Source organism: Chlamydotis macqueenii, chromosome 7, assembly GCF_036417535.1.
Source record: "Chlamydotis macqueenii isolate bChlMac1 chromosome 7, bChlMac1.mat, whole genome shotgun sequence".
NCBI lineage: Eukaryota > Metazoa > Chordata > Aves > Otidiformes > Otididae > Chlamydotis > Chlamydotis macqueenii.
The window spans coordinates 11,122,290-11,145,219 of NC_141562.1; the positions used below are offsets into that span (position 1 = coordinate 11,122,290).

The 22,930-nt window shown below is 41.9% G+C and overlaps 1 protein-coding gene across 2 annotated transcripts in view; it reads left to right on the forward strand.

Annotated features, from left to right (window-relative positions):
- Nucleotides 1-22,930, forward strand: part of ARID5B (AT-rich interaction domain 5B) — a 117,034-nt gene that overhangs the window by 62,333 nt on the left and 31,771 nt on the right. For both annotated transcript variants that reach the window (XM_086752592.1, XM_086752591.1), the window contains one exon: nucleotides 19,343-19,455. In XM_086752592.1, coding sequence (XP_086608718.1) covers nucleotides 19,343-19,455 — 113 coding nt within the window. The remainder of the gene's footprint in view (nucleotides 1-19,342; nucleotides 19,456-22,930) is intronic.

Here is a 22,930-nt window from a genome sequence, read left to right on the forward strand (position 1 = left end):
ACAAACCTCAGTTGAACTTTGCTTAGATGAGCCTGTGTCCCATTACATACTTTAACAGAGGTAGAGCACAAGTTTGAAAAATGGAAAAGATTATTCCCGGGGTCTTTAGCAGCCCTTAGCTCAGAATGCCATGTTCAAAGTTAGCAGTATAGTTGCCCTCATTTTTTTATAGCATCCTGATTTTGCAACGAACCATAATTGTTTGACTGATTTGCTAAAAAAATGATGGTTCTTCAGGGTTTTTTTGGTGTTGGTTGTTTTGAAAGGCAGCCTGTCATTAAGTGAATACATGTACACTGTGAATGTTTAGTTATGGTAGAGATGGGTTTGTTATAAAACAGAAAAAAACCCCAAAATTACCTAGCTGCAAATCCTTGCAGTTGTTTAGTTTAGAAGTTTAAGTCAATTTATGGAAGTCTGTGTTTACTGTCTTTAGAGCTTGATCATGACATTGGAATGTATTTTGGAAAAAAAAAAAAGACCCTATAAAATGAAATCCACATTTATGGGTAAGGAGCACAGAGCACTTAGGATCAGCAGTGAGCCTACAGTATCTCTTTGAAGTGTAGCGAAGAGGAGTACTTGCCCGTGCTGTTTTGGGTTTAGAAGGTAGGGAATTGATACACTCAGTAAGTTCTAATGCTGCCTGTAACAGCAGCTGGACCCAGCGCCATTAATTTCATGAAAATGTGGACTGCGATATCCTAGTGACAGCAGTCAGAAGATAAAACTAGATCTGAAGCACTTCATTTAAAATAAAACTTTATAATAAAGTCAGGTCTCCTAAGACGCTTCTTTTGTGCTGCGCTGCATGTGAGTAATCTGGGTGACTCATCTAGCCTCTGACATACTGCAGCCATCAACATTCCCAGCCACGAGTGTTGCCCTTCATAAAGGAAATATCCTATTTTTGGGATGGCAATGTCCTCAGTTTTAAAGAATTTTCCTCTTTTAAAGTGCTCAGACAATTAATGCCTCATGCATGTATTCAACAATAGTTGCCTAGCAACCATCAGAAATATTCGTGAGAGCAAAAGAAGCTGAGATGAATGAGCAGAAATGTCAGCTCCAATTTCAGGTGAGCTGGAGAAGGCGTCAGGGCCGCACTGACTGTTTGGGTCTAAGCACGAATATCCGTGAAAACCGGACGGTCCCGAAATAGCGAACAGGAGCTCCAGTTTGCACCTTGGTCAGATGCGGAGATGAGACGAGTCGTGCAGCCAGATGGAGCTGCAGGAGGTTGCAGTCGGTTGGGCTTTCTTAGTTTCAGAAGCCTAGACCAAAACAATGTAACAATCGTTAAAATAAATCATAGGATGTCAACAAACACTCCTTAATGGCTGAGGAAAGTTTTACCACCTTGTGTTGTGGCATTCTCTACATCTGCAGGTAGAGAATGGATAAAGCTCCCACCTCCTTTGGTGGAGGTTTTTGGGCGTGGGTCAAAGTGCCAGGCAAAGCCCTTGCATGGGGCTGGGCTCCAGCCCTTCTCTTGCATTGCCGCCTGGTTCCCACTTCTTCTCGCTTTGCATTTTAATTCTGTCATAACTTTTACTCACAGGAGGTTTTTTCACTCTTCTGAGTTAAGTCCTTGATGCCTTTTTTAGCAGTGAAAGATGCCATTTGAATGAAATGGAAATCTTTCCCACAGTAACAGCCCACAGCCACTATGTGTCTGTTTGGATTTTGTCTTTTTTCCTTTTTTTTTTTTTTTTTTTTTTTTAAATTGGGAAGATTGAAATTAAAAGCTTGTCTAGGTTTGGAAGGGCTAAACTTTGTCGTGCTGGGTTGACATACTCTTGGGGACAACTCTGCCACAGTGATGCTAATGTAGCTGTGTCCTGTGCCCATCCCTTTCTCCAACGAGGTTTGGTGCTGCTCCGCAGTCTCCCCAGGGACCATACCGTCGCAGCAGCTCAGGGCGCTCAGCGCTCACTGCTTGCCGTGATGGGGCACGGGAGCACACGGCCCTGGGACACACAGTTCAGTCGGACACGGTTCAGTGTCACAACTGCTTGGGACAAAAGAATTTCCACCTGTAGAAGTGTTTCCATTTGGTTTCTTTTATTTAGACACGTTAAAATTAAAGAGCCTGGTAGTTGCCTGCTAGTGTCGCTCAGAACTTTGCTGCCCTGATTTGAAGAAAATGATGAAATTCTGACATTTTCCTGTTGGATAGAAAAATCGGATTTGTGACCATCTCTACTTCAAAGGTAAAGGTTAAGAGCAAGATTATGATCTCCTTTCCACTCATGTAAATCCACAGAAGTCAATTACTTGGGATTGACAGGGATGTGATTTAGATCAGAGTCTGGCATTAAAGCTTTTTGGGGTTTGCTCCGCATCCATTGACTTCAGTGCCACTTGACGACCAGCTCTTTGCTTTTGGTATGTGGTGGTGGTATTTGCATGTGGAAGTGCCTCAGGGGCCCCACATAAAGCACTGGTTCACTAGCTTTAGTGAGGTTTTTTAGATTAGATGTTAAAATGTTGAAATAAAAATATGTAGGGGGTGATGGGGAAGTAGCACATGCACAATGGTAGTCAGAATAATGTGATATTTGAGATTGGTATCGGGTGACTGAGAGATTAAAATGAATCCCTTCTGTATCTTGGAGGTCTGAGACTTTTACTCTTTCTGATTATAAAAGGCATTTATTTCTGGCCTTGATGGTTGATGAGATATCAAACTTAAAATATGCCATGATCCTATAGTCTGGTAGTGCTTTCTGGCACTGGTCAGCGACTAAATATAGCCAGTTTTGAACCGCTGTGATAAACCTGGAAATAATGTTCAGCAGAAAATTCTCAGACAGTTCCATAGACAAATGTGGAATATGAAATGACTTTTCTGGATCGCATCTGGCTTGTACTGTATAAGCTTTTGTCCCCCATCTCTCTCATCCCCGTGTTTTCCAAATGCTATCCTGCAAATGTTTTGTGGTAGGGATAAATCTTAGCTGAAACATCTCAGTGGTTCATGTTGGTTCATGCTAAAGCAACAAATAACATAAAGGATTTTTAAACCCCAGCTATTTCACGCATTCCTTTTGGCTTTGTAAACCATTTTGCCTTGTTTTTACGAAAAGAAGGTGTATTTAGGGGGGGGGGGGGGAAGCATGCATTTCCAAAAAATCACTGATTGTCTTCAAGCGAATATAGGCCAGGAACATGCAGATTCTTGCATTGTATTACGGGATTAGTGGTATTCATCTGTCATGCATAATGTGAAGGTGATATTCAGAGGAAGAAAAGAGCTTTTTTGAAAGGATTTTTTTTCTTTGTTGTTGTTTTTAATGATATACTCACATTTGTTTTCTTTTTTTTTCTCTTTTTTTTTTTTTTTTTAAACTCATATATACTTCTACCAGGCTATGTTTAATTTCAAGATGGTGTCTTTGCTAGAAGGATAATCAAATGTAATGTCTTGCACAAGCTCTTCATACGCATGACTGCATAAAGCTCGTGTAACAGTTTATTATTATAAAATTAGTATAGCATAGCATAGAGCAAACTGGGCCCCTGGCCAGATGAGCTAGACAATGAATAGTTATATAAGGTTTTGAAGCACATGTATTAGAACACAAGCGCCCTGTATTTTCTTCTCAATTGTCTGCTGTTTGTTAATGTTTCCCTTTCAATGTGATTGCATCTCAATTTAATAGCACTTGCCATTTCAGGGTTTACTGTGCCAGCGCTCGCATAGTTACATCCCCTCTGCGCTGCAAAGCCTGCATGTATATTAAAACTGAACTAGGCATGGTTAGCTAATGGGCACTTCGAGAGAGATGCACTTATAGAATTAAGTGACGTATGTAATTGTTAATTTTGTGTTAACAAGTTTGAGAAATGTGTTTCACCAGTAATTGTAGTGCTCCGTTCTGTGCAAAGTGTGACATTTTAATTCTTGTTGAGCAGTTTCCTACCTCTGCTCTGTGTTTTCGTGGCAGGGTATTATTTTGTAATCAAGATAAAAGCATTATTTATTAAAGTTCTAAAATATTACATTAGTGGAAGTTTCAAGTTGCAAATCAATCTCCTGTTTCATAAAAGCATTCCATTGATTTTTTTTTTTTTTTTTTTTTTTTAATTAGTCATTGAATTTAAACTTGGGTTCCACATTATGGATTGCATATGATTCCAGAAGCAGGGGGATGTTTTAGTGGAGACTTGATGCTGTTTTAAAGGAAGCGGTGTACCTGTCGCAGAACTGTGGGAAAGGCTTGCGTTTGGCATATGTATCTTTGGGACTGTCAGATCCCAGCCTGCTGCATTTTTGGCACAGGGAGCCCATTGACTTGGGCTGTGGGAAACCTACATTCAGCACTGTCGGTCCTTGTGCCTTTTTCTGTGCTTCCAAAAGAACTTCTGTTAGAGACTTCACATCTTTGGGAGTCAAATAGCAGCTCCTTGATGCTTTTGGTGGTGCAGGACAGCCTTTCTGTGGTGAGAGGGTGCTCAGTAGCCTCTGGCTGAGGTAGCCCAGGTGTCACCTGGTGGAAGAGTCAGACCTTCTGCCTGGCTTCGTGGTGCTGGATTTATTTGCTTTCTGTGTCAAATCCAAACAGCCCGTGGAGCTGGCTTCCCCCTCTCCCCATTGTTTTAGTCCTCCTGTTCCTCCGTTCCTTCTGCCAGGTGCTCCACCTTCACCGTACGGTCCCATTCGCATGCCCGTCCCTCTTTGTTACGCCAGGATAATGCCATTTGTCTCATGGCAGCCCTTGGTGTTTTGTTCGTGCCACTGTAGACACGAGGCCGAAGCCTATTTTTTATTCCCTCTCACGGAGAATAAAGTAATGCTTCCATCCCTAGTACACCGAACTGCAAAATTGCATAGAGCAAGGCTCACATTTTTCTTCCAGCTACCAGGGACTTCATTTGCACATTTGGTGTCATCTCATCTACAGAGTCTGACCTCGTGCAGACATTTTGGTTGCTAACCAGCGAGAGAAGGCAGTTGAGAAGGGTGGGACCACCGCCATCCCCCACGGAGTTCAGGAGCAACTATGGCTAGGATTTGAATTCCCACCAAAGTAAAATTTTCCCATTTGCCAATAAAGATAAAGAAAGGGCAAGGTGGGAGGAGCATAATAGGCTCAAAACACAATAAAAATAGCTAAGGAAACAAACAGTTTGTGCCTAATTTGAAACCGGCTGATCTCCATGGTGATAGCAACAAATCTGTGCTGTGCTTGACTGTTAGTGAAGGCAAAGGTTAGAAACAGGAGTTCACCCGCCATGTTAGACTGTTTGAATGGAAGGGTTGGTACCTTCCCGATCGTTGAGTGACCGTGTGAGGGTGCTGAGGGGAATTTGGGGAATAACCTCGCTGAAACTCTAGAGGATTCAGGTGCCTGCCTTCCTCGTGCATCTTCAGAAAAATCAGCCTTCATGAATTTCCTGGAATTTTTGTTTTCGACAGTGCTGTTCTGTGGAAAGAAGAGTAGGGCCATGGCTTCAGACAAAAACAGCATGGTAGAAGACCTTCAGAAATCAGGCATTAAGCTTGAAACCTTAAATAAATAAGACTAATATACTTGCCACGGTAAATAATAGGACTGTAACTCCCCCAAAGCTCTTGATTGACATTGTCTCAAAGTAGTTCCTTATGTGAAATAGGAGCCTGAGATAAAATTTCAGCCTTAATTTACAGATATTTGAGATGAAGGGAGGAGTGCATTAATCCTTACCAAAGAAGAAATTCCTGTTCATGGTAGTCTGAAATGCTGTCATGTGATGAGTCAGAAAGTTTTTATTGTTCATGTCTTCGGAGGTCAGGGATACTGAGTTTTGGTGTGCAGATTGGACAGATAGCATTTGCAGATCAACACATCTTTTGCTGAGGCCATAGGCTCCAAAAGATTCTTGTTTGCAGTAGGTGTACGTGAGCTGCTTTTTTTTCTTAAATACAAATTTTAGAAGGGATAAGATAATACTTTTGAAATCCTTAATCATAATGAAAAGATCTCCAGAGGTAGCTGATCAAGACACTGAGTGTATGTTACACTGCCTCAAGATTTAGAGTTTCTTGAGTAAATATTGACCAATTTGACCTTTTGCTTTTCCTAAGTCAATATTTATCTCTCGGGACAATGAATCTTCATATTCACCTTAGCTGAAGTCCAAGTCTACTTAATAGTGTACTTGGAAATCCAGGAGAGGTGCTGATTTGTCTTGGTGCTACTTGTGTATGTTTAAAATTAGGTATACAGAAGGTTTGGCCACTCATGTCACACTGTCAGGTTTCCTAAACAAAGCAGCGTCAGGTCATGGCTGGTGGGGAGGCTTCTAGGAAAAACCTAGATCCGGCAGCACGCAGAGTGGATGAATCTGTGTGTGGAGCAATCCATTTATTGGAAATGAGGAGGAGATTCCTGTGCAATGTGAAAGCCCTTCTAAATGCTATCAAGAGGAGGGGACTGACCAGGATTAGTCAATAAAATTATTGCTGTGTATTTCATGAGACAGAGAAAAGAAGTTTTTGAGCTTTCTGAACTTCCTACAGTCTTCCAGCAGCCTAATTTCACAGAGCACAACATCAGGTATTGTGCAGAACCAAAGAAAGGCACAGCCCAGGGGACCAGTCTGCAGGCAAGGGGGACAGGGGCTTGCCAGAGGTCCCACCGTTCCCTTGAGGTATGGGTCTGGGACCTTTTACAGGTCAGTATTAAAGGTACACCCCACTGCTCCCCACTGTGGGGCTTGTTATGTCCCCCCCGCACTGACAGGGCATCGCTTTGGGGTAGAAAGGGCAGTTGCTGTGCTGGCGAGCCACACTGTGAGAGCGAGAGCAACTGGAAAGTACTGTTCAGGCGGTGGGGAAAGGCGGTGTCTTACAAATATCTGCTTATGCAAATCAAGTCATTTGTCTTTTCAAGTGTTCATTTTGCCTTTTCCCTGATTATATTTTCTGAATTGCCATATGTACTTCTTGTGATATTTCAGTCTTGTCAAATTAAGAAGAGAAAGCCTTATAATTAACTTAGGATATATACCAAATGAGGTAATGTTTGTCATTTTTAGTGTGTGATCAGTCAATAATATTAAAGGTGGCCTCTAAGTTTTAAAAAAAAAAAAAGTCAAGCTTGTTTTTGTAGTCTTATAACTATCAAAGATATTTGTTTGGGGAAAAGGCATTGAGAAAGAAGAGAAATTTAAAATTGCACAACTGCAGTTGAAAAAAGCAGAGCAGGCAACGTCATGTGTTTCTGAAGAGCACACTGTTTAATTTTATAGTAGCAGTATTTTAAGAATGCTGACGGTACACAGGAAAGAAGTGAATAATTCTTGTTGCAAAACCCTGATGGTTTGGTGTATTCAAAATGTTAAGACTTAATCAAACCTGGATTTCTATTAGGAAAAACAGGACATTTGGGGGAAGAAAAAAAAAAAAGGGGGGCGGGGGGGCAACTGAAGCCATAGTGATTTATCAAAGCAGCATTCAAATAAAATGAAGGTTTGGCATCCTTACTTAGGATAGGCTGGAAAATGCATTTATTTTTTCATGTACCCTTTTTTTTTTTTTTTTCCTGATGTGCCTGATTGACTTGTTTTAATACCAGTGTTATTTACATTTCAGGGATGGGCCTCTGTTATGCAGGAAGTTGTCCAAACCCCTACAGCTGTATTTTAAATTAAAATGATTTTTTTTATGAAGTGATTGTGCAGACTTAATTTAGTAATCTATTATTAAATTTATCGTTTCAGGCTGTATAAAGTCTTTATATAGAATGAAAACGGGCACATATGAAGATCTATGCTATATATACACCTGGTTCTGTATATTGAATCTTTTACATATGTTGTCCATTTTCAGAAACAAATAAACTGCTGCTTTTGAAAACTCAGCTTCTCTTCCATATTAGGGAATTCTGCAGGCTCCCTATGTTCCTTAGCTTCAGTATAATGCTAAATCAGTTTGTACGTTAGTCTATTTTTAGTTATGAATGAACTTTATGGAGTGCAGCACGCAGAGCGATTTTGGAGATTCTCGCTCGTAAAACCCGTGTCTCCAGCGCCGCAATTACAGCCGTAAACGTTATGCAAGCTCTGGGCTTCCAGGGGCCCGAGCCCTGAAATTTCCAGGAGGGAAAGCATTCCCCCCCCCCCCGCCCTTTTATAGGAAATACTACACGTACAGTAAATGTGATGGGATGAAATCAGGGTAAATGGAGTGACCTTGGCTGCGGCCGGCGGGCTGCCTGGCATGGCAACCGGGTGACACTAGAGGGCAACTGAGAGTTTTCTTTAAACTAACCGAGCTGGAGATGGTTTTAATATCAGCTCAGCCTTTAAACTCGGTAAGGATTTATTTTCCTGCCTGCAGATTTCACATATGTAACCTCTGAGTTTCCAGTGACAGCAAATAATCATCCAACTGAAGTTGTTCTGGGGGAAAATTCAGCGGGAGTGGGTCAGAAGGCTGCTTTTGCCCAAATAAGGCTTTTTTTTGCAGACTCCGTGTGTTAGATAATGATCAACTGACAGCCGGTCATGAGTTAATAATGCTGGATGCTGAAATATGCATACCATGTGGTATACAACAGTTCTGCGGGGAGAGACAAACAGGCTATAATTAGACATCTGAAACACAAGGAAGTGTGTAAATTGTTTAATAGCCCCTCCACTTAATTCACTCAGATCATTTCCTAAGAACCGGTATTGACTACGAAAGCGTATTGCACAACCAACTTTGTATTTAGTTTAAATCCTGCCTTGCTCAGATAAATTAATGAATACAGCTTGGTTTTATTTGGATTTTTCTGAGTGCTGCAGATTTACTGGGGCTGTAACAGAGACATGGGCTCCATTCTGTTTGTGTTGATGTTTGGGGCGATTACACCGAGTTCACGGGGTTTGCGCTCGTTTAAACTGGGCACTTGATCTTTCCTTCAGGTCTTCAAATCCACCGTTTTTTGAGTATTTTGGCCGTTAATAGATTCCCTTTCTACTTGTACACCATCTGACAAAGTTACTGGGTTCCACCACTGGTGAAAAAGTGCAGTTCCCTCCTCCGCTTGGCAATGCTGAGCAGCATCACCTCCACACCCTGGCATTAAAGCACTGTGTCAGGTGTGCGCAGGTCCCCAGGGAGCCAGGGCTTTGTCCCAAGCTCTTTGTGGAAGCAGAGTTATCCCTGAACTTCTTTGTGCGCTGAGGTGGAGTGCCTGGCAAGGCCCTTGCTGGTGACACTGGTGATGATCCAGAGATGTGAATGGGAGCAGGGCTTAGGCTACATCTCCTGCTCCTGTCTCCACCAAAGCAATGTGTAGTCCTCGTTGTGGTGGCAGATGAATGTAGGTATCAAAGGGGAGCTTACTTTCTAGTTTCTGTGTGTCACTTTACTAATATCTTAATGTGGGCTGATTGTGCCTAACAAAGTTTGATTACTTCGCAGTGCAATGATGAAGTGCAAAGAAAAAAGAAAGAAAATTACAGTATTCTTACACTAAAAAGAAAAAAAAAATCTTTCTTATAGAATCAGTTACAAATCAGAAATGCAAGATATTTAAATAATATATTTATTATTGTCACATTGTGCACAACTGGATGATTGTTGCTTCCTACCTGCTATGTCATTCCCAAAAGCAAGGTCTCAGGAAATCATCCATTTTATGCTTCTTGCATTAATCTGTCTGTTTAGATTCATTCACAGTGTCCATCCTTTACCAGTCAATTAGCCCATCTCATCTGTCTATCTGCGTGGATACGACTGGCTACGTGTCTATTGTATTTCCGAGGTATGTAGGTCACGTCTCCGTTGGGTACTGCTGACTCTGCTAGACAGCAATTTCACCAACGCTGGCTTTTACTGGAGAGAAAAGGAAATATTGCTAGGAAGGCCGCCTTAAGATTTGTTGTGTGCTCTTACTTGCCTTTTATTTTCTGAAGCCCTCTAATAGGAAGTCTGCCTTGGGTGTTCTGCTGAGTTTTGGTGAAACTGGTTGACTTTACATGGGTCTGCAGTGCATTTTTGCTTCTCGTTGCCGTGCTTGCGCTGCTTTTGTCTTGGCTATTACATAATCTGTTTGTGCCTGCTCACTTTTTCCTCTCTTTACTTTTTTCCCTTTTTTTTTTTTTTTTTTTTTTTTTTTTTTTTTTTTTTGAACCTAGAATATTCTGAGAAGTCAAATTGTGCACTTCTTGAGTATTGCTGTGACCCTCCTACAGAAAGCAAAGCCCATGTCTGCCGGGTGCAGCTTCCCAGGCGGTGACCTCTGGGGGCAGAGGGCTTGGAGGCTGGAGGTTGTCTGCAGATTTCTGAGGGAAAGGGAAACTTGATGAACCCATGTCTGATGCTGCCCAAGCACATGGAGTTTCATGATGAAATATGACGATTTCTTTGTTCAGGGCTTGAATGCTTTTTTTCCCATTAGTGACAGAGTCATGCTGGCTTGGTCGTGTTCGATGCTTAACACAGGCTCAGCCTCAAAGATGTGAATAACCCCAGTGAGGTCATCAGAGGTCTTTGAGTGCTCCAGGTCTTTACGAGCTAGGCATGTACTTTGCTGAATCAAGGCTACAGCTCTTCACGTTCCTTGTCCTGCACAGCACAGTACTTTACTGTGTTTGATCCTATACGCATGCAGTTTCTCACCAGAAGAACCACTGAGTCATCTAATCTGGTATGACCCCCAAGTAGTGGCTCATCAGCCAAAATTACCGGCAAATGCTTTCATCCAGTTCACCACCTTTTTTCTGAAGGAGAAGGGAAACAGCTGTTTGAGCAAGGACCACAGCCAGACAGCTGGACGCCTCCTCCGTGCAGGCAGCCAGGCTGCTGCAGCCGCCCGCAGTGGCGAGGCTCTCGCGGCAGCAGCCTGGATGCAGCTCTCGCCATGGCCGAGGCGGGACGCCCAGCTCTGGTCTGATGTCTTGACAAAGACCCTCAAATTGCGTGCGTTTCTTCCTGCACTCTGCATGCCAGCTTGTGTCTGGCTCAGGCTTTTCCTGAAAGGTCTTCTTAGAGCTGGTCGTACGTGTGCCTCCATATCGTGGCATTAGCTCATATATGTGGACTGCAGTGCTTAGGCGTGCCTGGTTGTGCCTCCTCACTTCGAGTACCAGCTTTTTCACACCTTTGAGGCACTCACATTACCTGGCAAGGTCACTTCGCAGTCATTTTTGCTCAAACCCAGCACAGCTTGAGTAACTCAGACCTCCTCCTTGAAGACAGACCTCCCTTTGGCCGCGGCATCTTCCTATCAGGGTATGCTAAATTTCCGGTGCAGGGTGGCCTGTGAAGTGTCACCTTTGGCTCGGTCAGTGGGACCTGTCGTCCTTGCTCACAGGTTTCACACTGGAGCTGTACTGAAGAGTGTTGTGTTTGCGTGGTCTGTTTTTCCTTCTGATTACTCGTTTGTATGACTCAGTGTTAGCATTGTGCCAGTCCTTGTGTTACTGTCAGGGACCTTGTATTTGTTTCACTGACGAAAATGTTGAATAGTAGCAAGGCTGTGGAATCCCACCAGAAATATTTTCTTTTGATAGAAATTCCCCGCTGGTGCCTGCTTTTAGCTCTATCACTTAGCCAGTTCTTAATCCGTTTAATATGTGCTTGAATAAAATTATGTAGTGCTGTTTTTTAATCAAAGTGTTACCTAGTATTAAACCAGCTGTCTTACTGAAAAGCAGGTAAATTCCACGCGTGCAGCTAGTTTCTCTAACCAAGCTTATGGTTTCAAAGTGTAAAATAAGGTGCTTTGTTTGTTTTTCTTTTCTGTTGTTTTAAGATCTGGTTTCTGTAAAAGCAAGACAATTGACTGGCTTTAATTATATTCTTTTGCAAGCGTATCATCTGGCTTCTTTGCAAATATGGAACAAATATTTACCAAACACCTCTGCCTCTTTTTGAATCATTAATAACAATCCTGTCATCTGTAGCCAGTAATAGGCCTACACTGGATTTTTTTATTATTATTTTAATTTGCTCTAAGGTCTACTTGAATGTCATATATTTGTCGGGCGTAGATTTTTCTCTGAAGTCTTCAGTTTCCCTTTTCGATTTACCACACTTCATAATTTCTAACACATGTATAGATTTTGTCCCAAAAAAAAAAAACCCCAACCTTTTTCCACTTTTTTTTTTTAAAGCCAAATTAGTCAGCAAAACATAAAGAAGCCCAGATAAAGCAGAAGTCTTAACATCTAACCATGATGAAATGAAAAAATGAGACTCGGCATCTTCCTGAATCTTGTCCCATCTTCCACGGAAACAAAAACCATTCCATTTTTGGCATCATTGGCCAACCTGATATTTGCAATGCCTCTAACTTTTCTATTAAAAGCAACGCTAGTCTGAACTGTAATCCATGAAAAATACTACCTTTTTGCTTTTTTTCAGAGATTGTCTGGTCAGGAGGGGGGTCAAAACAACAGTCTGCAGCAAGTCATGTGTCTCCACATTAATCCACACAAGGAAGTGTCTGTTTCACTTATTTCCAAATGAGGAATGTTTTCTTTAGAGAGGTAGCAAATTGATTTTCCCCACATGGAGCATGGGATATCTCATTTCCAAAACAAAACTTTCAGAAATGGCTACACAAGTTTGCTCTTTCTCCATGTGGGTTAGAAAGCAGCGTGGATCCACAAAAGCAGTTTCTAGGAGTTTCCCTGTCAGGTCTGGAATGTTCAGTTATAAAGAAAGGAATAAAGAAGTGTTTGCATTTAGAAAAAGTCTAGTAAAAATAATTTAAATATTCAAATTATTTTATGTGCAGCTTGAGTGAGCAAGAGGTGTGTGTGGACCTCCAGAGCTCAATGAGAGCTTTGGTTGTTGGTAGGTGCTCATTGCTGACTTCCATAGGTGTACTGAGGATCCTGTAGACAGTTTCCCCAAATTCAGTTGACGCTGCTGTTTCCTAAACAAAGGTCTGTTGTTTTGGGGTTGTTTTTTAGTGCAGTTTCATCTTCTGCTTTATTTTCTAGCCACTTTATTTTCTGACCCTTTGATGCAGTACTAGATTGGTTGCAACTTGCTTCTCTTCACCAGCTCTATTCAGTGTGCCTGGGCAATAAGTGCCCCAGGCGCTCCTTCTTGGACCCTGTTTCCAGGAGGCAGAAGCTTTTAAATAAACTTTGAGGAGTGAAAGGAAAATAAATGAAATGTAAGATCCTGAACTCAGGATGCAGAAAAGGGAATGAGGTGAAGGAGAGAAAACAAAGAGATGGAGGTGACGAGGAAATCAAGGAAGCAGCTGGGACTCCAGAACAGTGTGGGAGATTAACTGACCTTTGAATAGTTTTTGAGACCGTGCTTAAATATAGCAATATGCTTTTCTTAGCTGTCAGATATTGTAGGATGCCAGAAGCCCCCTCGAGGGGTAAGTGTTAAAACCATTAAAACTGTTAACTTTCTATTCATTACACTTTAAAAGGTGCAACATGTAAGCAAGTTCTTCAGCCAAGAGCTAACTTTTGCCAGGCTGCTTTAGGAGTGTCCTCAGCAACCAGCTATTTGCTACCTGCCGGCAGGCATGGTTGGTTCATGGATTTTCTGGAGATCTGGGACCATTCTTCTCACCCTGACTTTGATGGTCAGGCACCTCCGTATGCCACCTCCAGCTTCTGTTTGGCACCTGAATCATTAATAGCTCTGTGATCCGACACATCTTGCTGTTTCCACCTGACTGAAAGGAGAAGTCTCCTAGTCTGTTCTGTATCTACTGATGGGTTTGCAGTTTCGGGCCAAGCATTCTGATATCGCAGCTTGTGTGTGTGTGTGAAAACTGGAAGACGTACGAAGGACTGGCACAGTGCAAAAGGATTCTGTGAGGAGATGTTCTGCAAGGTGTCCTACAGGGAGGAGAGACTGTTGATGTATTTAGCAGGAGCACCGCAGCTTATCTCGTGCAAGCACACTTCTCTTCTAAACTCACCACCACACTTACATCCCTGTTTATTAACTTCTTGCACCTTCCAGTGCTCCACCTTAATTCCAGTTTTGTGATCATCTCCCTCTGGTACACTCCTGCCTCTCATGTTTAGAGTTCACCTGACTGTGTAGGCCCGCCCTAAATGTAGACCCAGTTCTTCCATTCACCCTTCTTTGCTGATGGCCCTGGACAGTTTTACAAGCTCAACTGGGGTTTTTTTTTATGTTGTCTTACTCCTACAGTTGACAAGAATGTTGTTGCTCCTTCCTTTCCCTTCATCTTTCGACAGGACAGAAACATGGTCGCAGAAACAACAGGCAGCCAGAATCTGGTTGGCTGTGTAAGTTGTAAGTACATTGGCAGTGCTGAGCAGCTATCCCAGTACACTTCTCAGCGAAATACGGTGATGGCAGTCCTTCTCTTTTCCTTTTTTTTTCTCCCACTTTTGAAGTGTTTTTGAGAAACTAGGGTACCAGCAAGCCAGAATCAAGAGTCATATCAGGAAATAGTTGTGGAGATCAGAGGCCTCGAAAAAGCGAGAACTTTGATCATGGGCATTACAATTGCTTAGATGTTCTCTAGAGTAAGTAATGTGGAGTGAGCAAGAAAAAGGTACGTGTTTTAGGCATGAGTACAGTACTGTTTACTTACATGGTTTGTTGAGCAGCCAGCAAGGTCCAAGGTTATTTTGGACTCAGCATGAGTAAGTGATCCAGGTATGACAAATGAGGTAATGCATTCCAGGCTCATTAAAAACCTCTTGGCTACACCACTGATTTTGACAAAGTGCCAACATAGCTTGACCTCAGCTGTGTGAAGGCCACTATTTATTTAACACCCTCCCTATAAAAATGCATCTCTTACATCAGCAAAAATACATGCGTCTGGAGAACAGTGTCATGGGGAGGGTTGAACTCATTGGGCTTCCAATGATAATCAGACTCCTGAAAAGAGAGATAATTCTACTGTAACTAACCTGCTAAAGAGATGGCAATAAGACATATTCCAGAATGGGAAGAGTTGTTAGGATACGGTTGTCATCGTGGCTTGTGTAACTGTTGATATTCATGACATATCCATTTCACACGCTTTCACTTAATCGGGAGCACAAGACTTTTACAACCAAGTAGTCGTCAGCTGAAAAACAAAGCCCACGCCACATGCATACTAGCTAATAATCACACCTTTTGTTCTTTACGGTTACAGATATTTGTGCTTGAATTAGATCTTCATTCATCTTTTGATTCTTGCTTGATTCCTTGTGAAAACCCCATGTTACAGCCTCAGCGTCCTCTGCAGCAGTAGGCAGCATTGCAAGCTGTGGTGGTGGTTGCATTGCAAGGCCAGCCAGGTTGGTGGGCTCTGAGGAACAGGTTTGATTAAATGGCAGCAGCTAGATCTGTTGCTCAGGGAAAACAAGGAAGCAATGTGCTGATGTAAAACTGGCATGCAAGGAGTGCTGAAATGGTGCCTCTGGACCCCTGTTGATGGGTAAAGGTAGCAGGCACAATGGTGATGTATATGGGAAAGATAACCAGCCTAAGGTGGGAAGCATGCCCTCATCTCCTCCAGCTCTCCGAACATGAGGAGTGTTAGCTAGTACTGGGCTTGTTTTGCAGCTGGCTGTGTTTTACCTGGTCATACCTGAAACGTTTCTCAGGACTCAGCAAGTGAAGTGGCTTTCCCTGCTGGGCTCTAGGTTACTGTCGCACCTACAGATTTTTCAGGGAAGTTTCTTGTGTGTTGCCATTTTCTCAATGTACTTGCCCTTTGTGATGACTAGCAAACCTGGGATGAGCTGTAATCTTGAGGCTCCTTGAGTCAGCAAGGCACAGACATGCGTGGGCTTCAAGTAAGTGAACGCCCTTCCGCTTCCGGAGACTTGAACTGGGAGGTTTGGGCCATTTGTTTTGTACCGGGTGTACGTCTCTGCTGACAGCCCTTCAACACCTGCCTGCCTTGAACAGCAACAGCCCTGCTCTCCCAGGGTGTCCTCACCTGCTGATCGCAGGCATGGGGGTGTTCCGGTTTGCATCCCAAACCTCGAGCGTACAGGGCACCTGTGCTGTGCTAATATCGATCCTTTGAATCGCACCTAAGCAGAGGCGAAAAAAGTTCCCAGCAGCCCATCAGTGTCCCAGTGGACCTTTCAGTAGGTGAGTTTTCCCCTCTTTCAAATACTTCAGGAGCCAAAAGGAAAGAAAGGAAGGGAAAAAAAAACACAAACTGAGAAAAACAAACATGTTGTCAAATGCACAGGAAGGAAAGTATTTAAGCTGGTAGTATGTTGTATCTCTCCTGCTCCTGTTTCAGGCACTTAGACTAAAGAGGTGAGGTGCACGCTTTTTTCTGTACTTATTTGTTCAGTTTTACTTTAATTTGCTTTGCTTATGTTCTCACCTTCTGGGAATGTACAAGTTACCAGGTCTCACTGTCACAAATGCTTTCACAAAATGAATTTGAAAGCCATATGCACAAATGTGAAGAAATTTAGTTCTTTCAGATATTCTTGGGTAGTCATGCTAGAAGTCATTGTCCACCAGAAAACAGGAAAAAAAACATGGGATATTGCCATAGCTGTCCAGTACGCACTGAACATCCATTGTCATCAGGAAAACTGACTGGGACTAAGCCACAACATGTGTGTAAAATTGCTCTAAAATAATTATGAATAACAAATGCAAGAAATGCACAGTGTGCTCATGAATATGTCATAAATGAAACAAAAAGTGAAAAAAATTGAAACAAGTGTGTGACTGGTAAATTATTTTTTCGGTCCTAGTTATATTCCCTAGCTCAAGAGAACAAAATGGATATAGCCAAAATATAAATAATCTTCAAATAATGCAGTTATTTATAATAATTTAGGCAACAAATGTTAATGGCTTTGTTTCAAGTGTGACTGGGGCTATTTCAAACATTTTCTTTATGGAGTAGACACTAGAGGCAAGGACCTTCTCTTCTGGTATTAATTCCTATTGCTGCTTTCTTGTTAATTGTGCCTCTGATCTGGAACGGCTTGAAGTGATTTAACGTGGTACCGCGGGCCGTGTGGGATGGTCCTCGCGCGTGCTGCAGCCTGACCTTCCCGGCTGCAGTTCCGGAGCCGCGGGGAGAATGCAGATGCCCCATGGCACAGTGGGTTTGTGCCAGTTCTGCTGTGGAAGGCTCCAATTCAAACAGGGTTTGTATGCAAGCCCAATGTACCTGGAATTTAGGAACAAATGCCTTCTTGCTTTCAAAGCTTTTAGCAAAACATTAGGAGTGCTTTATAGCGTGATGCAAAGTACAGTGCCAAAACCCGGGATAACAAGTATGTTTGGAAAACATTGAGCCTTGAACTAGTTTCTTCATTTATTAGGAGAAGAAAAAAGTAATTCACAGGCAAGTGTATACGATCCTAGCTGAACCACATCTCTCTCCAGCCGTTGGTTGGACTGGGTCAGGGATCCATTCGTTCGAAGGTTAACATTCTAACGTGTGCCAGGCTGTAGGAGATCAAGGGAAGGCTTCTCTTTTCTTCAGTACCTGTTTAGAGAAGGTGCGACTGCTGTGGCCGTGGTGGAGGACCTGTCCATCCCATCCAGGTCATGTGCAGGAAAAAGTAGGCATGGGGAAGGCATCAAAGGCGGAGGGCTGAGCGGGGTTTATAAATAAGGCAGGGCGGCGTGGCCGGGGCTGGCAGTCTGGCAGCTGGCTCTGGAGTCCTCAGAGCTCGTCCCACGCTCCCGCCGAGTCGCTCATCTCTGTTTAGATGAGTAATGGAGCGGCTGGGGGAGGGGGTTTGTAAGCACGGAGCAAATACTCTCAGTGTTCATTTTGTGTAAGACTGACATCCACACCAAGTCGAGACTTCCCGCGACGTAGTGTGCAGTCACATGCTGTAGCATTCATGAGTACAGATATAAATCAGGCAGATGTTTGTCGACTGGAATGGGTAATAATTTCTTTCTCTCTTTTGTTTGATCTTGCATGTTAGCCTCAGATGACAATTTCAGAATTGCTTTCTGCAGTACTTTTCAATAGGCAGAATGTGCTTCACTGCAGATAGATGGAGATATTTCTATAGGGAGATAAACATTTTTATATAGACACAAATACGGGCTTACCCACATACATATATATGTGTGTGTATATATATATTTACCATGTGTCAGTGCTGGGGGAAGAAAAAGGATGTGTCTTTTGGACTTTTGGTTTTAAACCCACAGCTTTTTTTTTTCTCTGAGCAGACCAAATATGACACTGTTAGTCAAACTATAAAATCAAATTAGCACCCTTTATTGTGTTTGCAAACTAATTAAAATGTAAAATGTCCTGAAACTACTGGCTTACTGTGTGACAAATGTAAGATTAGAAACAATTAGAAGGCACTCAAGAGGTTTGTGGTGTTTAGATTTCTGACATTGTTCTAATCATCCCTTTAAGTAATGAAAACAATGGTTACCTAGAAATTAAAGGTTTAAAGGAAATTATCTTATTCGGTACAGTTATTAGTTAATGATTGTTTATCATTTTAAATGTTGCCATAGTAGTTGGAAGCTGATTTTTAAATCCAAAAGCAGGCAGGACATGTAATAAAGAGCAAACATCTGTTTTGTCTGTTATTTCTATATGTGAGCGTAATTTATATTGTAATACCACTATTGAAAGATGAGTCTGATATTTTTTTACGATGATCCATATCCCAGTCTATGTATGGCTCAGCAGTTAGGATTTAGTCACTGTGTTATTTCAGAGCTGTTTTATCTTAAGAATTGGACAAAACTGAAAGTGATTCATGTTAATTTGTATGTGTGGTATGTAACCCTTATGAAACAATCAATCACTTATTTCAGGACTTGTCAACTTCCAGAACTAGTTGATAAGGGTGGTTTTTTTTTTTTATCCATTTCAGGACTTCAGGGGGTATTTAAAAAAAAAAAAAAAAATTTTTTTTTTTTTTTTTTTTTTTTTTTTTTTTTTTTTTTTTTTTAGAACTTTGACAGGAATGACAGGATATATAAACATTTCTTGGAGCTGTAAGGAATTTGAATACTTCGGAACATTTTCAAAACCAGATGTTTGCCAAAGTTGGAACTAGTAATTTTTGCTCTTGCTTGAAAATTAGAAATAATAAATGTAGTAGGCGGATTATTGCCAAGTTACCTATTCATATTCTGTTTTGGCTTTTTTTGTACCATGGAGAAATATTTGTACTTTCTCTGAGTCCTTCAGAGACCAGCGTTTGGCTTTATATTAATTAGTTAGGTGAAAGTAGAATAGATTAGCCTTGGGGGATATTCTATAGAAACGTATAGTGTGCCAAGATGTAACCCATGGAGGATGGGAATCTCACAATAAGCATTTACTGTAGACAGATGTGTACATTTCTGTGACTGATTGTAGTGGAATTATTTATTATGCTTTCAGCTGTTAAGAACTCAGTATAAGACAATGCACTCAAATTGTTCTCCGTTAATTTTCAGCGCCAAATCTTAAAGGCAGACCACGCAAAAAGAAGCCTTGCCCACAGAGAAGAGATTCATTAAATGGCATTAAGGATTCCAACAATAATTCTGAAAGCAAAGCTGTTGCCAAGGTAAATCACTTAATAATACTCTTTTCAGTACACTCTCCTTTTTAGGTACAGCCCTGCCTTTGTTTCCCAGCATGCTGTTTCAAATTTAGAATGTAACTTTATTTTCTTGGGGAGATAAATGTAATTTTTTTTTCAATAGTTTTATTTTTCACTTTAAATCATGTCTGTGTTCTAAGTTACCAGCAACTCTAATCACCTAACAACCTAATGCTATCAGCTTGTTGGTCACTGGTAGTGCTTAAGCTTTCTTGGCATCTAGTGTTAGTTTTCACATTCTGTGACACACAAACATAGTTTGTGACAGTATCTTTGAATTAAAAATAAACCTGGGAGCAGCTCACCCTGTTACAAAGTACTTCTAAATATAAGTTTGAAGATAAACAGACTATGAAACAAGAGCCACTTCGGTAATGGTTTCTAAGAAGCACACACAAACGACATTACCCTGATGTTAAGATCTCAACTTTTTTTAAATTGGAAAAAGAAAGATAAAGGCAGAAATTCAGTACGAAAGCTTAAAAAAAAAAAAAATCTGTGCTGTTTCTTTAACACTTAGTGCTTAGCTTCATGTTCCAGGGTTTGTTGAACAGTGCATGCTTTTACAGTCTTCTGTATGTGCTGTAGTGTTTAGCCCAAACTCTGAGTAAAAACTAGATCTTTGATTTGTGTTTATAGACTTAATCTTTCAGATATTTATGGGTTTGTATATTTTTCTTAAAATATTTTAAAATTGAGTTTCTGTAGTGTGATTTACATCCTATTTTCTATGTTGTCTGTGTGATTTTAAATAGGAATTTGGTTTTATCTTTTTAAAAAAAACCAGCACAAATGGCTCCTTTCAAGATGATTTAATTTGAAACTGTAAGATGCAAAGATGGAAAATTACTTAGAGCAGTACTTGTAGATTTTTATCTGAGGCAAAACTTTGTCATTCTGATATTTTTCAGCTAAACAGGTTTGCAGAGACTGAATTTTTAGGCCAACTCCTACCAAATCCATTGCTTCAGTATATTAGATGGATGTGTATCTGAAAAATGCTTCCATTGTTGTGACCATCTCTTAGGAAATACAGTGAATCTATAGATCCATTTGCGTTGGTATTGTTGTAAGCAGTGAATGTCCTGGGAGATTAGGAGGTTAAAGAGGTCAAGTGGAAGTGTTCTGCTCTCAGTTTCTCATAGGAAGGCAAATTAAATTCCACCTCCTCCTCCTCTTTCCTTGGAGTTCAGTTAAAATTGTGCCTTCTCTTGATGACGATAAAAGAGGCTGAAGTTCATGATGTCTTTAAGTCACTGTTTCTCTTCTTTTTGTGCCTTATTGTGCTCGGCTGGGGTCTGTACTGTGGTATTAGACAGGCATGGGAACGGGCGATGGAGCCTGGTGTGTTGAGTGGCGCAGTCCTGCCGGATACTATAGAGTTTGCCTGAATGTTTTTGCTCCGTGGAAGAACGTGCAAAATCCACAGTATGAAGATGTCTCAGTTTGCCTCCTTCCCCCAAGCCATTTTTCATGTTAAAATACTACCAGCAAACTGCGGCATGGACCATGTTGTCAAAGCACCCCGAACGGTGGCCTGAGTAGTTATGCTTCTTCAGCACCGGAGATGTAGGTATTAGGTAATTAAAAACAACAGTAACACCTCATACCAAATTGTTTATCCTCTTTGTTTACATTTGGGCTCACCCTACTAGTTAAATGGGAGGATATTTCAGATAAGAAGTAATTCCACCTATTTATCTAGTCGTACCGTGCTCATCATTGTGCAGATATTAATAGCATTAATTATCTTGGCCAGCTTAATTTCATTATAAATAATAGACATGCTCATGATATGATGTCCTTGCATGTAGTCACACTGACTTCACTGTGGCCCTTCACATCAATCTGTGTCTCAGGGCTGTGGATATACTTTAATAAAAGGAGGACAGTGAATCAGAAACCCTCTACAGCAGATGCATTGCCTTTTATACAGGCCCTGCCGATGGTTTTGTAGGGAAGGAGAGGAAGTGTATTTGTGGAAGGGGGAGAATGGAGATCCACCTACTGTCTTCTCATTGTTGGGAACAGTTGAGATGTTAAGCCATCATCTTAGGCTCCATGTTGGGCTTCACCATTGGTTTTCCTCTTGCGTCTGTGCTCTATCTCCAACTAATGCTGACAATGGGTCCGTGAAGAGCATGGTTGAACACCACTAGTGGAAATGGAACAAACCCACTTGTCAGATGCTGAAACATTTTGGCAGTGGTCCTAGCCGTATTCCTATTTCAGCTAAAATCCCTTTTGACCAAAAGTTGTGCTGCTTTCATCTTCAGATCATGGCACCCAGCGTCTGACAGCAGCCTCATTTCTCGGGTCGCAGGGCAACGGCTCTGGCAGAGACGCAGTGGCTGTACAATTTGGGTCAGGAAATGGCAGAAGTGGCATTCTGAAGACTCTGGTTTTGAGCCTCTCAAGACCAACACAGGCCATGTGCTTGTAATAACTTGCTGGATTTCACGTTCTCAGCTACCAATGACTAGAAAGCTTTGTACCTTCTTTCTCATTAGGTGTGTTAACCTTGAACCATCAGCAGATAATTTTGTAAGGCTTTTACTGTTACCTGACACAGAAAAGCATTTGGTTGGGTAGGAGCAGCTCTGAGTAAATTCCAGGGTAGGTGGCTTGTTAAAAATAGAGTGGTATTGGGACAGAGAATGTGGGTCCTGGACCTGCAGGTGCTGCTGGGGGAAATGGGTCTTTCGTTGTACTCCTTCTTGCTTTTGATCTCCTTGCTGGTCACTGCATCCATTTGAGTACCTCCTAGGGAGGATCTCAGGGGAGTACCCTGCCAGACTGGAAATGTAAAAATCACAAGAATATAAGGCCATCTGCTGAGGCAGGATCAGCTCTCCTGGAAAGGCATGTATCAAGCTCTTCTCTCTGAAGACTCCTAGGACTCTGGAGGCTTTGATACCTCACGTGTTATCAGTGCTGGACAGGCCTTTGGGACTTGCAGGCTCCAGCATGACCTCCGTTGTACCTGCGGAATGCTCCCAAAGAGCATTCCCATTCAACGTGTGCAGAAATGCACTGTAAAGCTTTTTAAAACTGCCTGATCTGACCATTTGGAAGAGCTGAAAGGATTAACTGGTTAAACATGGAAATTGTCCCCAAATGAATCTACTCATTACATCTCCTAGTGCAAATGCTGAAGTAAATCTTTCGCTTCGTTTGTACAGCAAGATCTGGGAAATTTGTTTGAAAGTTGCCAGGATATGCTTTTCCTGCGGCCACAGGTGGCCTGCTGTGCTCTCAGATCTGGAGATTTATTTGGAGCGCCCTGGCCGTTACCTGATTGAACCTCTGAAACGCAGGTCTGCAGTGGTCTGTGCTGCGTGACCTCTGGCAGGAGAAGACGAACACACAGGTGCACCCATGAGTGTTCACCGGCCATTTGGTCATGGACTGTACGCCTCTGATGGAAGATTCAAAATAA